General features: G+C 45.3%; 1 protein-coding gene across 2 annotated transcripts; it reads left to right on the forward strand.

Moving 5' to 3' along the window:
- The first annotated feature begins 2,611 nt into the window (after nucleotides 1-2,611).
- Nucleotides 2,612-14,203, forward strand: amh (anti-Mullerian hormone). Of its 2 annotated transcripts, none has more exons than XM_024259185.2 (6): nucleotides 2,612-3,294; nucleotides 3,352-3,515; nucleotides 12,853-12,961; nucleotides 13,042-13,135; nucleotides 13,204-13,625; nucleotides 13,695-14,203. In XM_024259185.2, exons 1-6 carry the CDS (start codon nucleotides 2,997-2,999, stop codon nucleotides 14,096-14,098), a joined length of 1,491 nt encoding a protein of 496 aa, XP_024114953.1. In that variant the 5' UTR covers nucleotides 2,612-2,996; the 3' UTR covers nucleotides 14,099-14,203. The 2 variants fall into 2 exon arrangements, with proteins under 2 accessions (XP_024114953.1, XP_024114954.1); XM_024259186.2 differs by having other exon boundaries at nucleotides 2,618-3,294; nucleotides 13,698-14,203.
- Nucleotides 14,204-15,313: the final 1,110 nt, after the last annotated feature.

The following is a 15,313-nucleotide window of genomic DNA, read 5'->3' on the forward strand; positions in this document are numbered from 1 at the left end:
GTCCCTTTGCAGTGCACTACTCCCCCCGGCTGCCTCCCCCACCCCCCAGCAGCTCGGGGGGTGGGAGCATGTGGAGGACGCAGGGCATGCATGGCGTCCACCCCCCCTCGCAGCCCCCCGGTTCCCGGCCTAGATAGGGTTTGGGTGTGAGGGGAAGGGGGGAGGATTGACAGGGAGGGGGTCTCAGAGGATGTTTTCTTCATCCAGCTGATGAAGAAGGTAAGCCCCCGCAGCGTCTGCGCCGCATCCCTGCTGCTTCCGCCCACCGCCGCCCGCACGCCGCCCTCACAGGCCCCGCCCCTCTGAGTCTGACTCTCTGCCGTGTTTCAGGTAACTGATGGAAACTACCTCAGCAACAAACTACGCAACAGAGTGTGGGCCGACACTCTTCTGACCCGCTGGTGCTTCAGACGTCTGCACTGCCGCCGGCGCAAGACCCGGACCGCACACGCACAGAACATGCACGGAGACACGCAAGACACATGCACAGAGACACATGCACAGACACACAAGACACATGCACGGAGACACGCACGAGACACATGCACAGAGACTCAAGACACACACACAAGTCACACGCTCGGAGTCACACACAAGACACACGCACAGATCCACACAAAGACACAAACACATGCACAAAGATACACACAGACTCACACTGGGAAACCTGTCTGTCCGTAACCAGCAGGAACTACTGCACTCTGGACTTGTGTTGCTTTGTGATGGTTTGTGTGCTTGTGTGCGTAACCGTACTGTGAATGTGATTCCTTCTTGTGGGTAAATTAATGTATTTATGCCGTCAGCCTGTGGGGGGTTTCTGTTGGCGGCGGGATTCAGACGCGTGACCTGGCGGTCGGACACTCTGGTGCTACGTCCGGACTGCCTGGTCTTATTTATTCCTGGAACGTCCTCGGTGCTGCGCAGACGTACGGAAGCCTCTGTGGCTCATTCTCAATAGGACGCCGTGCGTAGATGCGCGCTGACGGACAGGTTGTCCTCGCCGCCGCAGTCCCCGGCTGTCCAGAGCGCCGTGGTCCCACAGAGTCATAGTCGTGTATCAGGATCTAGAGAAAGTTTATCTATAGAAACTATTTTATAACCGCCGGTGCTCCCCCCGCGCCCCGCTGGCTTTCCTTCTTTGGTGCTCAGCTGTGCGCCCCCCCCCTCAGATGAAGCTCATGGGGTCATGTGATCTCTGCCCCGCGCTGACAGCAGAGGGGGGGGTGAAGCAATCAGACTGTCAGTCACATGACGGACGGTGCTCTCCTTCACCTAAAACAGGAGGCCGCAGCTACGGTGACCTCTCTCTGGTCAGGACACGCCCACCGCGGTCCAGACTCATGGGGGTGTATGTGCTGGTAGGAGCGGGCGGTTGGACGGGCCGGTCCTGTGGGGTCGTGGATGGAAACCTTCTATGCAGCTCTCCAGCCTGGTCCATCCGTCGACTTGTTTACTGCGAGTCCTTCCAAAGGTCTGAACTCAGGAACTCCTCGTTTTCTACAACGCTCTACTTTGACGGAACATCTCAGGACACCCCCACCCCGCCGCCTGACCAGAGGCTCCGCCCCTCAGCCCCGCTCCTGCAGCCACATACACCGCCGTCTGACCAGAGGCTCCGCCCCTCAGCCCTGTCCTGTCCAACGGGGGAGCCGTGGGTGAGGGTGGGGTGGGAGGGGCAGGTTTGGGGTGCAATAATGGCAGACCTACTTCCAGAAGGGTTTCATGGAACGTTGTTACTGTTTGATGTTGGTGCTCTATCCTAAGATGTTTATGGAGTTTTCTCTGCATTGGAAATAAAACCTGTTTTGTAAACCATTCCTGGTCGACTGACTCGCTGAGAACTCACTGCTGACCACTCGGACTCGACTGCAGCACCAGATCAAAGTTCTGCTGTGGAGGGAGAGCCGTCCAGAGTCCAGACCGTGGCTTCAGGTAAGACCGGCGCTCAGAATCTCATCTGTGGAGGGCCCGATTCTGTCTTCAGAACCTCAGAATGAGCAGCTTAATAAACACATTTATAAACTTTGTGTATTATTTTAGGTAAAATGATCTGTGAAAAACCGGACAGAACCAGACAGGATCCAGATCAGGAGAGTTCACACCTAAATGTTTTCTTCTGACGCCAGAATAAAACGAACCTTCAGTCTGTCATGTTTGATTAATAGAAGAAATGGTGGTGGTAGTATGGTAGTATGGGACAGGTGGACTGGTCCGAGATGGATGTGAATTCCATGTCTGAATCACTATCAGTTGAAGAAGGTTCTGGTTCTGGTGCAGAACTTTATCCCAAGACACCAGAATCCACTGGAAGGCACTGACGAGGAGCGGGCGGGTCCGGGTTCTGACTAGAACCTGGAAAAGTCTTTAAAGGCAAATGCAGCTTCTGAGTTGATGCAGACGCTTCCACAGGAAGATCCTTGTTTCCTCGTTCTCCCAGTTTAGGAAAACCCGGCTGGGGTGGGGGAGGGGGTGTCACATGCAGGTAAAACCGAATCCGTCTCTCGGCCCAGAATCCCTCAGATGTGGTTACAAAGAAACACTTCAAGGTTAAGGTGGAGATTCTTCAATCAGTTTCCGCTGCAGTCCCGCCTCCTTCAGGGAGGAGCCTATCAGCCGACCTTGACCGTCTGTAAAGCAGGACTGGAGCTGTGAGAAAAGCCGAGGGAGGAACCGGCTGGTCTGAAGGTCGACTGGATCATCAGGAGTCCAGAGATTAGCTGCAGCCGCTTCAGGTTCTGGTGGAGAAGAGACGTTTGAAACTTCCTGAAGCTGCAGCTGCTTCCTGGAACCGGACGTTCATTCCCACCAGAACCTCTCAATTCTGCAGAGGAACACTGAGCCCTCTGTGTTCCTCTGCACGTCTCTGAGGACAAAGTCGTGTTGTTGCTGCCTGTTTCCCTGCAGGGGGCGTGGCCTGGCCCGGCCCGGCCCTCCTGACCCGTAAAGACGAGCAGCGGGGAGGCGGGGACAAAGAGCTGCTCCCACAGCCCTGCAGCATGTTGCTCCTGCTGCTGTTCTGGACCCGGCTGGCTGCGGCCCAGCAGGACCGGCACAGCAGCTCCACAGGAACAGGTCCGGTTCTGAGCGGTGAGCGGGTGGGGCCGTGCTTCGAGGAGGATGCGGTGGCGGCGCTCCGGGAAGCCCTGCAACCGGACGGAGCGCTCTCCAACAGCAGCCTGGCCCTGTTTGGAGCCTGCACAGCGCCGGAGCGGTCCTCTGGCTCCGCCTTCTCGCTGCTTTCAGAGGAGCTGCGGAGGCCGGGCGGCGGTCTGGACGTGCTGCGCCCCGCTGCAGGTGAGGCTCCCTCTGCTGCGTGACGGAGCGTTCCTCTGCATCACGTCTGTCTGTCAGTGTCTGCAGCACAGGAGCAGGGGGGCGTCACCCTGACCTTTGACCCCCCATCATCCCCTCTGCTGGAGCTGAAGCCGGTGCTGCTGCTGGCCTTTGGGAGGCCCCCCGCCCTCGGAGGCCTGGAGGTCACGTTCAGCAGCCGCTCTCTGCAGCCGCAGACGCAGGTGAAGCAGAACCGCCGGCGAGTGAGAGGAGGATCCAATCTAATGAAGGAGACCGGTACCATGATCCAATCTAATAAAGGAGACCGGTACCATGATCCAATCTAATGAAGGAGACCGGTACCATGGTTCAATCTAATGATGTAGACCGGTACCATGGTCCAATCTAATGAAAGAGACCGGTACCATGATCCAATCTAATGAAAGAGACCGGTACCATGATCCAATCTAATGATAAATACCGGTACCAGGGTCCAAACTAATGATAAATACCGGTACCAGGGTCCAAACTACTGAAAGAAACCGGTACCAGGGTCCAATCTAATGATAAAGACCGGTACCAGGGTCCAATCTAATGATGTAGACCGGTACCAGGGTCCAATTTAATGATAAAGACCGGTACCAGGGTCCAATCTAATGAAAGAGACCAGTACCAGGGTCCAATCTAATGATGTAGACCGGTACCAGGGTCCAAACTAATGATAAAGACCGGTACCAGGGTCCAATCTAATGAAGGAGACCGGTACCAGGGTCCAATCTAATGAAGGAGACTGGTACCAGGGTCCAAACTAATGATAAAGACCGGTACCAGGGTCCAATCTAATGAAAGAGACCGGTACCATGATCCAATCTAATGAAGGAGACTGGTACCAGGGTCCAATCTAATGAAGGAGACTGGTACCAGGGTCCAAACTAATGATAAATACCGGTACCAGGGTCCAATCTAATGATGTAGACCGGTACCAGGGTCCAATTTAATGATAAAGACCGGTACCAGGGTCCAATCTAATGAAAGAGACCAGTACCAGGGTCCAATCTAGACTTAGACTTAGACTTAGACTTAGACTTAGACTTAGACTATGCTTTATTAATCCCTTTGGGATGGCACCCTTGGGGAAATTAAGTCTTTCAGCAGCTTACAGGGTATACATAATAAAAAATAAAAATCTCACAATGTACAATGTACATATACATGATAAAAAAATCTCAATGTACAGTAATAACAATGAAGAGGCAAAGAAGTACGACAGCGTAAAGAAGAGCAGTCTGTATAGCGGTATCAAAAACAGGTTTGGGTCTGTGATTGACTTATTGCACATGATAGGTTATTACAGTATTAATTATTGCACTTATACCTTTATTGCACATGAGTGGATGGATGGATGATGTAATCATGATCTAATGATGTAGACTGGTACCAGGGTCCAAACTAATGATAAAGACCGGTACCAGGGTCCAATCTAATGAAGGAGACTGGTACCAGGGTCCAATCTAATAATAAGGACCGGTACCAGGGTCCAATCTAATGAAAGAGACCAGTACCAGGGTCCAATATAAAGATAAAGACCGGTACCAGAGTGCAATCTAATGAAGGAGACCGGTACCAGAGTCCAATCTAATGATAAAGACCGGTACCAGGGTCCAATCTAATGAAAGAGACCGGTACCAGGGTCCAATCTAATATAAAGACCGGTACCAGGGTCCAATCTAATGATGAAGACCGGTACCCGGGTCCAATCTAATGAAAGAGACCGGTTCCATGATCCAATCTAATGAAGGAGACAGGTACCAGGGTCCAATCTAATGAAGGAGACCGGTACCAGAGTCCAATCTAATGATAAAGACCGGTACCAGGGTCCAATCTAATGAAAGAGACCGGTACCAGGGTCCAATCTAATATAAAGACCGGTACCAGGGTCCAATCTAATGATAAAGACCGGTACCAGGGTCCAATCTAATGAAGGAGACTGGTACAATGATCTAATCTAATGATAAAGACCGGTACCAAGGTCCAATCTACTGAAAGAGACCGGTACCAGGGTCCAATCTAATATAAAGACCGGTACCAGGGTCCAATCTAATATAAAGACCAGTACCATGCTGCTGTTCAGCCTTTCAGAATAAAATACCTCCATATATGATGACCTGTGACCTCTGAAACTAAAGAACTAGTTATTTACGAAGTATCAGTTGTTTCTGTGAACTCCTCCTATCCAGAATTAAGATGCCTCCATCTCTGAGGCTCCGCCTTTCTCTCCTTGTTGGTCCTGCCCTCTTCATGACATCATGGTAGATGGGCCTCAGCAGCGTATCTGTGTTTAATCCTTGAAAACAAACATCTGAACTTCTGAGCAGATGGATGTGAATTTAAATAGTGTTTTTCTGATCACCGTTATCTCTGTGGAGAAAGGGGGCGTGTGTGATAGCCTGGGGCGGAGCTGCAGCACAGACTCTTCCTGGAAGGGGCGGTTCTTACTTTGTGACATCACAGTGTGAAGACCCACTCGATTGGGGGGTTGGGAGGGGCTGGTGGACAGAGCAGGTTTTTAGAAGAATGCTTACAGATACATGAACAGATCAAAATAGACAATTGGGTTTTTATAGTGAAGAATGAAGATTAGAAAACAGTGGATCTGTGTATGATCTAGGCCCTTTGACCCTTCCGCTATCTTTGATGTCCAGATGACCCCACTTATAATGTAAACAATCTAAAGAGATCAGAAGGGTTAAAGGAACATACCGTGATTTTTTTCCGCCTTTCAGAGTAAACTATATCCATATATATTAGGGATGTCCCGATCAGGTTTTTGGGGCCCGATCCGATTCCGAGTCATTGGATTTTGTGTGTCTGCCGATACCGAGTCCCAATCCGATACTTTTATAAGACATTTAAAACATGAATAAACTAAAGAAACAGATTAGTGTTGTCACTTATTTATATTTCAATAACCTTCTTTTATCACTAAAAACTTAAATAAAACACTTCTGTGAAGTAGCTTTAATAAACAAGTAAAAATACAGCAAATATAAACTAGGAAAAAATACAATTTTCTTGTTATATAAGTGATAATTAGTCATGTGATAAAGTTTAGTGACTTTAGCTTTAACATCTTTAGAGCTATTGAACATTTTTGACCAAATGTGATTCCTGTCCTCACTTAGAATTCTTAAAAATAAATTATGACTTTGTTTTAGCATAAAATTTGACGAGTGTTCATGAATAGCTGATATCATTATTAGTTTTTATTTATTAGTTTTATTTATTTAGTTATTTTTAAGGTTATGTGCTTCTTTTTTAAGTTCTTAAGACATCAAATTTTTGGTTTTATTACCACAGTACTTAATTTTCTTAACTGTTATTTCTCTGTCAGATAAATCAAACAGGCATATCAAAGGACAGCTGGGGTCCTAAGGAGTTATATCACGGCGCTAGCATGTAGCAGTTAGCAGCTGCTGTGTAGCCATCTGTCTGCAGCATGAAGAGCTTCACATTAAAAAGAAACAAAAACTGTCTCTTCCTGTTGGAATACCTTTAGAGGTTGTTGTTTAGAGACACTAGCTGTCAGTTTAAAGCGTTTTCATGGAGTTATTGATCCCGGAAGTCTGAATCTGTGATCGGCTAGCTAGCTTGATTGAACTGTTGCGTTTTCCGGTAACAACATTTTGTGATCTGTTCCTGACATGCAGATTTCTACTGGAGTATTCATCTGGAATAATAAGATGAAATATAAAGTTCTGATCATAATAAGAATAAATGAAATATCCGATCCTGATCGGACAACGGAGTCCGATCACGTCCAGCCGCGTGATCGGGCACGATTTCCGATCACGTGATCGGATCGGGACATCCCTAATATATATGATCATATATTACATTAGGAACACTAAAAAACTAATTATTTATGAAATATGTCCTTTTTGTGGAGCGTTTTAATACAAGGAAGTAAAATGAGTCGATCTCTGAGGCTCCGCCCTTTGCTCCTTGTTGGTCCCGCCCATTTCACAACGTCATCCTTGAGCCGGCCTCCCAGAGCCTCCTCAGCGTGACCAAACTTTGTAAACAAAACCCCGTGACTAAAGATCTCCTCAGTCATTGGCCAGCAGCTATGGGGGCGGGTCAAAACAGAAGAGAAAGATGGATGCGCTGCGGTCTGTAAACGCTTGCCAGGATTTTTCTCTTTTTCAAACGTTGTATTTTCTGATGGATTTTGAGCGTCTGTATGAAGGTTCAACACTTTTACTGCAGTTTTGGTACAGAGGAGGAATCCTGCATGACGGTTACTGGAGACGCTACAGCTACAGCAACAGCTACCCACTCTAACAAGTGTTTGTGACGTGTAGATTTTTTAATTTTTTTGTAGTTTATTCAAACATGTTAATGTATACATAATGTTATATCTTACAGTCACATCTGCATTATCACAATTTACAGTGGGTCTGCTATGTCTTATGTCCATGTTTGAAAGGTGGCAGGCAGAAGCTTTGCTTATTGAAGCCCCGCCCCTTCATTCATTATAATAGATGATCACATTACTGACAACTTTGAACAATAATCGTAAGTTAAGGTTCATAACTATGTTCTTTATCAATAGGAAGTACTGTTTACATGAAATAAAAAGCATATTTATCCAACATATTCAAACACATACTACATACTACATATACACATACATTATTTTTTCTTTCATTAAACAACGAGTTTGATCTAATTCTTATATTTAATACATACATCAGGAATTTTTGTATTTTTCCCATGTTATACATTTATAACTTTTTCTAAACAAGTATATATTATTGCATTCTTTTTGTTCCAAACCCAGATTGTTCCACAGTTTTACTCCACATACTGACACACAGAATTCTCTCCTTTTTGTGCGTATTAAAGTTGTTTAAATTTTCCTGTTCCACGTAATTTATGAGAATCGTCTCTCAGTATAAATAGTTTTTGAAGATTATATGGTAATTTGGTAATACATTATTATATGCTTTATATAATATTTGGGCTGTTTGATAATTTATAAGTGCCGTTTTAATAACTGTATGAAGAGTTGATTAGTGTGTTCCAGGTATTCTACTTTATGAATAATCCTAACTGCTCGTAACATGTATAGTGGCTGTACTGAGGTTTGATAATTGCTTCCCCAAACTTCATTACAGTATGTGAGGTAAGGAAGAATTAATGAGCAATACAATGTACGAAGAGTGTTTTGGTCAAGATTATATTTACATTTATTTATTATTGAGAGACTTTTTGAGACTTTCATTTTTAAGTATCTTATGTGTGATTTCCAAGATAGTTTGGAATCAATTGTTAATCTTAAAATTTTGTTTTCCTGAACTTCTTCTATTTATATTTATTTGTTGATTGGGATTTTCTTTATACTTGCCAAATATTATAACTTTTGTTTTGGTTAAGTTTAATGATAATTTGTTGCTATCAATCATTTTTTTATAGTTTGCAGTTCCTCATTAATGTTAGTAATTAGCTTATCATAACTATCATTACTATAAAATATATTTGTGTCATCTGCATACAACACAATCTTCAATAAGTTTGATACATTAAATATGTCGTTAATGTACAGGCTAAATAATTTAGGTCCTAATACGGAGCCCTGAGGGACCCCACATGTAATGATTTGTATTGATCTATGGTGACGTATTGAGTTCTTCCAGTTAAATAGCTTCTTACCTTTCACTGCCATTCCTCTAGTACCATAACATTCTTATTTATCCAGCAAAATGTTACGGTTTATTGTATCGAATGCTTGTTTGAAATCTATAAATTCTCCTGCTGCATGTTTTTAATCATCCAAAGCTTTTGCGATATCTTCAACAGGATCAATTACAGCCATTGAGGTGGTTCTTTTGGCTCTGAAGCCATATTGGCCTTCATTGATTAATAAATGCTTATTAATGAATGTTTCTAAGTGAGAGATACATATTTTCTCAAGAATCTTAGAGAGCTGTGGCAATAATGAAATTGGTTTATAATAGAATATGAGTTTTTATCGTCGTTTTATAGATTGGTATTACTTTGGCTATTTTCCTTTTATTGGGGACACGGCCGTCTCAAATGATAGATTATAAATATAAGCTAAAGGTTTTGAAATAAGGTTAATAACCTGTTTCTCCAGTGACACGTCTATGTCGTGGTGATCAGCTGACAGTTTGTTTTTACACTTATTGACAATGTTTATGATTTCTTGTTCAGTAGTTGCAGTAAGGAACACTGAGTGTGGATTCATTTTATTTTATCGTTGAACTGGTTAGTATCCTCATCTGGTATTTCTGCTGCTAGATCTGAGCCGACATTCACAAAGAATTTATTGAAGTTGTTTACAACTGTATTTATCTTTTGTCTATCACTGTTTGTACAATGAGAACAGTCGTGATATATTATTTTAGCAGTCTTATTTTTAATCAGGGTATTTAATACATCCCAAGTTCCTTTCATATTGTTCCTGTTTTTATTTAGTTTATTATCACAGTACAGTGTTTTACCTTTTCTAATTACATCTGTTAACTTGTTTTTATATATTTTGTGTCTCTCTTCTGATTCTTTCGTTTTGAATTTAATAAAAGTTTTGTAAAGAGAATTTTTTTCCTGCAATCATTCAAAATCCCCTTAGTGATCCAGGGATTAACAGAATCTTTGTTTTTCTTATTAATTTTTTTAATTGGACAGTTTTTAATGAACAAAGATATGAATATTTCTATGAAGTTATCGTATGCTTTATCAACCTCTACTTGCTCATATATTGAGTTCCAGTTCTGTGAATATAAACTGTTCTTAAATGCAGTAATTGTTTCTCAGTTTTTACTCTTTTATATGATGTGATGGTTGTCTTAAAGTCACTGTCAAAAATTGTGAATATTGGTAAGTGATCAATGATATCACTTCTGAACAAACCACTGGTCATGTGATTTATCATGATATTAGTAAAAATATTATCAATAATTTGTCACTATGAGTTGTAATTCTGGTAGGTTTGGTAATTGTTGAGTAAAAAGACATGCTGTACATTGTATGGATAAATCAATCAGTAGTTTGTGGTTTAGATGGATTCAATAGATCTGTATTAAAGTCACCACATATGAACATGGGTTTGTTTACTGTAGCAAACATTGTTTCTACATATTCTTGAAACATATTAAGGTCTGCATTGGGTGGTCTGTAGATACAGCTTATTATTATGTTTTTTTCTTTGTATTGAATATTTCCACAGTCATACATTCCTTTACATTTTCTATTGAAATTGTTTTATTACATTAAATCTAATTGATTTATGTATATATAGGGCAACTCCACCTCCTATTTTATTTATTCTGTTCACATATTAAGGTCATAGTTATCCAAGTTGATACTTTTCCATCATTAAACCACGTTTCTGAGATAGCAATGACACTAAATGGGTGAGCACATTTCTGCAATAATTCCTTAATATCATCCAAGTTTTTCTACATACTTCTACTATTAAAATGTATTATTGATAGTTTACCTTCCGCATTGATAGTCCTATTATAATTTCCTTGTGTGTAATAACTGCAGCTATTGTTGATAGAATCAAAGAAGTTATTATCCGGGTCCATATCCGTTTCTGGAGTTTGCGTATTGTCTTCTGAAGTTTCTAATTGTGTACAATTAAGTTCATTAATTTTTTGAAGTAGGTCATTCTTTTCTGTATTCCCTTGACTGAATTTGATTGGTGCTGTGCTCATGACCATTCATAATAATTCATAATGTTTGTGTTTTTTTCAGGGTTTAGAATCTCTTGGGGGTTTTGGCTGCTCGTGTTTAGGGTGAATGATCAGTTTGTCATGTTTTAAGAATGCAATGTCACCTCTTTTGGCTGCTTCTTTCATTTCTGGCAACAGTTCCCTTGTTGGTAGAATCAATGTGGATCACGTTAAAAGTTGTTTGATTGAGCATGAACTCATCCAAACACATTTGAATGAGTTTCTGTGTCTCATGGTTGTGGTGTTATGACATTGTTTTGAAGAGAATTCTGTTGGAACTACAATAGAGCTTTAAGATGACGTGACGGCAGCAGCTCGCAGACGCGCCGCGAGACACAGAAAAGAGAGTTACAGTTTTTCAGTGGTGTTAAAATAAACGGTTGAACCAATTCTTCCCAGTCTGGCTAACATGACAATCACTGCTCTACATTTGTCCGCGGATCCCCGATCGCCTCATTTCTAACATGATTACGTCACGTGACAGTCGGGTACGGTGGCCGTTTTGGTTCAGTTGTTCCGCTCTCAGTTTGTTTCATATTCAGAACAGAAATTCAGTCTGATTGAAAACGAGCCGAGACCACCAGGAAAAACGGGTCTAACAGCGGTTCCTGGTACAGGTGTGGTGCCAAGGTAGTTCTCTCCTGCCAGGAGACAGATTCCGCAGGAGAGAACTACATCAGCACCACTGCTCCACTTGCTACCGGTTCCGGTTCCGGAGCAGACGCGTGTCTCCAGCTCTCCTCTGCTCTTCGGCGTTTAAAGTCTTTGAAAGTTGCTCTTAAGCGACTTTAATCACCAAGCTACTGCAAAACAGCTACCGCAACAAGGAGAGTTGAACATGGCACCGGGGAAACATTTTGAAGCTGATTTGATGGAGCTCAAAATTGCGCTTGCTGATATTCAAGCTAAGCTAACTCCTGCTCTTCTGAATAATGCTAAACTATCAGCTCTGCTGCAGCTTGGGATTCACTGGGTCCCATTCTTTCAGTCTTTGGTAAGACTCGGCGGGGATTTGAGCCCACAACCTTCCAATCTCAGGGCGGACAGTCTACCACAAGACCACTGAGCTGGTAAATGGAGAACGATTACGTGGCCTTAAACCTGTTCCAAAACTGTGATGTAGCACTGATTCTGCTCAAATTACTGATCTTTTTTTTCTTTTCAACTATTTGTATTACTACAATAATTCTTTGATGAATACAATCTTTTTTAATGAGAATATTAGATTATTGTTACTGATTAATATAAATGATTTGTGGATACTTTGCAATTTGATTACATTAATGATATTAATGATCTTTAATATCCTGAATCTATTAATATTTGATATTAAGTCCTGAACCAGATATTGATAATTCATGTAGAGAAAATGGTCGAGTCGGGGTGGATTATATAAGTTCGCTTCCTTCCACTCCCTTTCAAGTGATCAACTTGTGATTCAATGTGATGTGTTTTTTTTCATGTGTGATTCCTGATTGGTTGAAATAAACCATATCATTCATTCAATCATTTAGTCAAGGTGGCTGTGTGTTTGTTTTAGTCCGGGGGCGGAGCTTGCAGCACAGACTCTTCCTGAAGGAGCTGTTGGCATTGATCTTATGTCAGCACGTTTCCAACCGCTGGTGTTCATGGGTATGGGAGGGGCTTAGAGGGTTACTCTTAAATGCATGAATGGATCAAAATGAAGCTTTGGGGTTCTTTATAGAGAGGAATGAACAGTAAATGCATTTAAAACCTCAGAAAGTAGAATTTTCTGGTAGGGCTCCTTTAAATGATAGATGTTACACCTGATGGTTCTGACGGTCTGTGCTTTCTGCAGTCTGCTTGCTTCTCAGAGGGAACCGTCTTCGTCCTCCTGGTGGGCGGGGCGTCTGGCGGCTCTCCTCTCAGATGGAGACTCTCGGCTGAATCCAAATCCACTGAACTGAGTAAACCGGATCCAGACCAGTAACTGTTCTTATTCTGGTTTGGTTGCACTTGAACAGTTTGTTGTTTCTTCTCCTTCCAGACCAGAACCTGGTCGACGCCCTCGTTGGCGAGTCACCTGGAGGTCCGGTGGGCGTGGCCCCACTCCTGCTCTTCCCAGCGGGAACCAGCAACAGGTTTGCTCCCGTTTGTTTTGCTCCTTTTATAGCGGCTGTAGAGTTCAGCTGCCTCTCCTCGCTTTCAGCCGTCTGCCTCCCTCTGGCTCCTCCTCCTCTGCGGTGCACACCTCCTTCCTGTGTGAGCTGAGGAGGTTCCTGGAGGGCGTGGAGCCCCGGCGCCACAGCAGACCGCCTCTGCTGCGGCTGGACTCCGTGCAGTCGCTGCCCCCCCTGCCCCTGGGCCGCTCCTCCAGCGAGGTTCTGCTGGCGGCGCTGATCAACTCCTCCGCTCCAACCGTCTTCTACTTCAACAACTGGAGCTCCGGGTCTCAGGACCGCCGGGGAGCGCTGAGACTGTCACCGGCGCTGTGGGCGGAGCTCCAGCTGCGGCTGGAGCAGAACCAGATGCTGATTCTTGACCTGGCAGAGGAGGACGGGGTGTCTCCCAGAACCAGGGCCCGGCTGGAGAGGCTGAAGGACCTCAGTGCTTCTCAGCAGACGGAAGCAGGTGCAGCCGACCGCCGAGTCGCAGTCGAGAGGCGTCTGCGTCTGCTCACCCCTTCTGCTTCTCCCTCAGCAGAGCACCACTTCTGCAGCTTCCTGCTGCTGAAGGCGCTGCAGACGGTGGCGCAGGCGCACGACCTAAGGCGGAGGCTGCGGAGCGCCCGGGCGGGCCCGGAAGGCTCCCCGGCGGACGGCGCCTGCAGGCTGAGGAGCCTCACGGTGTCCTTCGAGAAGCTGTTCCTGAGCCCACAGAGCGCCAACATCAACAACTGCCGCGGCGCCTGCTCCTTCCCTCTGACCAACGGCAACAACCACGCCGTGCTGCTCACCTCTCACGCCGAGAGCGCGGCGGGCGAGCGCGCGCCCTGCTGCGTGCCAGTGGCCTACGACCCGCTGGAGGTCGTGGACTGGAACGACGAAGGCTCCTTCCTGTCCATCAAACCGGACATGATCGCGCGGGAGTGTGGCTGCCGCTGAGCCCCCCTTTGAGGGGGGGTTCTGAGGTTCTGATTCTGTTCAGCTTCACATTCATTCATCATTAAAGTTCTGAATCCTAGTTTCTGGGGTTCTCCTAGGACTGTAGGAGTGGGTTTGTTCTCAGCACATAGTGGGCGTGGCCTATGGAATGGGGGCAGGTCTTTAGAGGCTTTTAGTTCTTTTCACCATTTGTTGTTTTTTGGTTCTGTTGATACTTCAGAGCATAGAATATGATCACATCCAGAGAACTTGGACCAGAACCAAGATCGATTCAGTCATGAAGGGTTCTGAACCGGTTCTGGTGCTGGTTCTCCGGCCGTCATGGCAGGACATCTTGGCGGCCGTGGTGCAGTGGTAGGGCGGTCGACTCCTGATCAGAAGTGAGCGGGTTCGACTCCCGCCTTGCCCGCCCATGTGTGGAAGTGTCCTTGGGCAAGACACTGAACCCCGAATTGCCTCTGGTGGGAGGTTGGCGCCAGTGTTCAGCAGCGGAGCCACCACCAGTGTGTGAATGGGTGAATGTGTGAATGGGTCTGTGACTGTGGAGCACTTTGGGCCCTTGAAGGAGGGTAGAAAGTGCTATTCAAGTATACACTATTTACAATGATTCATCCATCCATCTTCTTGTCCGCTTCGTCCCTCTCGGGGTCGCGGGGGTGCTGGAGCCTATCCCGGCTACTGATGGGCGAAGGCGGGGTACACCCTGGACAGGTCGCCAGTCTGTCTCAGGGCCTCAATCACACACACATCCACTCTCACATCCATACCTAGGGACAATTTAGAGTCACCAATGAACCTATGAAGCATGGACGGTGGGAGGAAGCCGGAGTCCCCGGTGAAAACCCACGCATGCACGGGGAGAACATGCAAACTCCACACAGAAAGGTCCCAGCCGGGAGTCGAACCGGGGCCTTCTCGCTGTGAGGCGAGAGCGCTAACCACTGCACCACCGTGCAGCCCTGTTTACAAGAATCTCAGTAAAATACGAACTGAATAAAATTCTGTGAATCACAAAGATCAGAAAGTTTTTTTATTCAGGATCCAGGAACCACAGCGTCTGTTCTTCCTGGTTCTTAAGGTTCTCCTGGGTTCCTCCAGGTTCTTCCGGGGATCACTCTTTACTCTTGGGCTTCAGGATCACTCGATCTCCCAGAGGTTTCTTCCGTCTTCGTATGGCTCCGACATCCTCGGATCTCCACCACCACATCAGGCTGT

The sequence above is a fragment of the Oryzias melastigma genome, linkage group LG4 (assembly GCF_002922805.2).
Source record: "Oryzias melastigma strain HK-1 linkage group LG4, ASM292280v2, whole genome shotgun sequence".
Lineage (NCBI taxonomy): Eukaryota > Metazoa > Chordata > Actinopteri > Beloniformes > Adrianichthyidae > Oryzias > Oryzias melastigma.

What these genes read in the sequence shown, in the direction of transcription:
- amh (XM_024259185.2), top strand. Translation starts at nt 2,997, where the DNA reads ATGTTGCTCCTGCTGCTGTTCTGGACCCGGCTGGCTGCGGCCCAGCAG. An exon ending in CGTGCTGCGCCCCGCTGCAG is followed by an intron (nt 3,295 to 3,351) that starts GTGAGGCTCCCT and finishes TCTGTCTGTCAG; the next exon opens with TGTCTGCAGCACAGGAGCAG. An exon ending in ATCCAAATCCACTGAACTGA is followed by an intron (nt 12,962 to 13,041) that starts GTAAACCGGATC and finishes TTCTCCTTCCAG; the next exon opens with ACCAGAACCTGGTCGACGCC.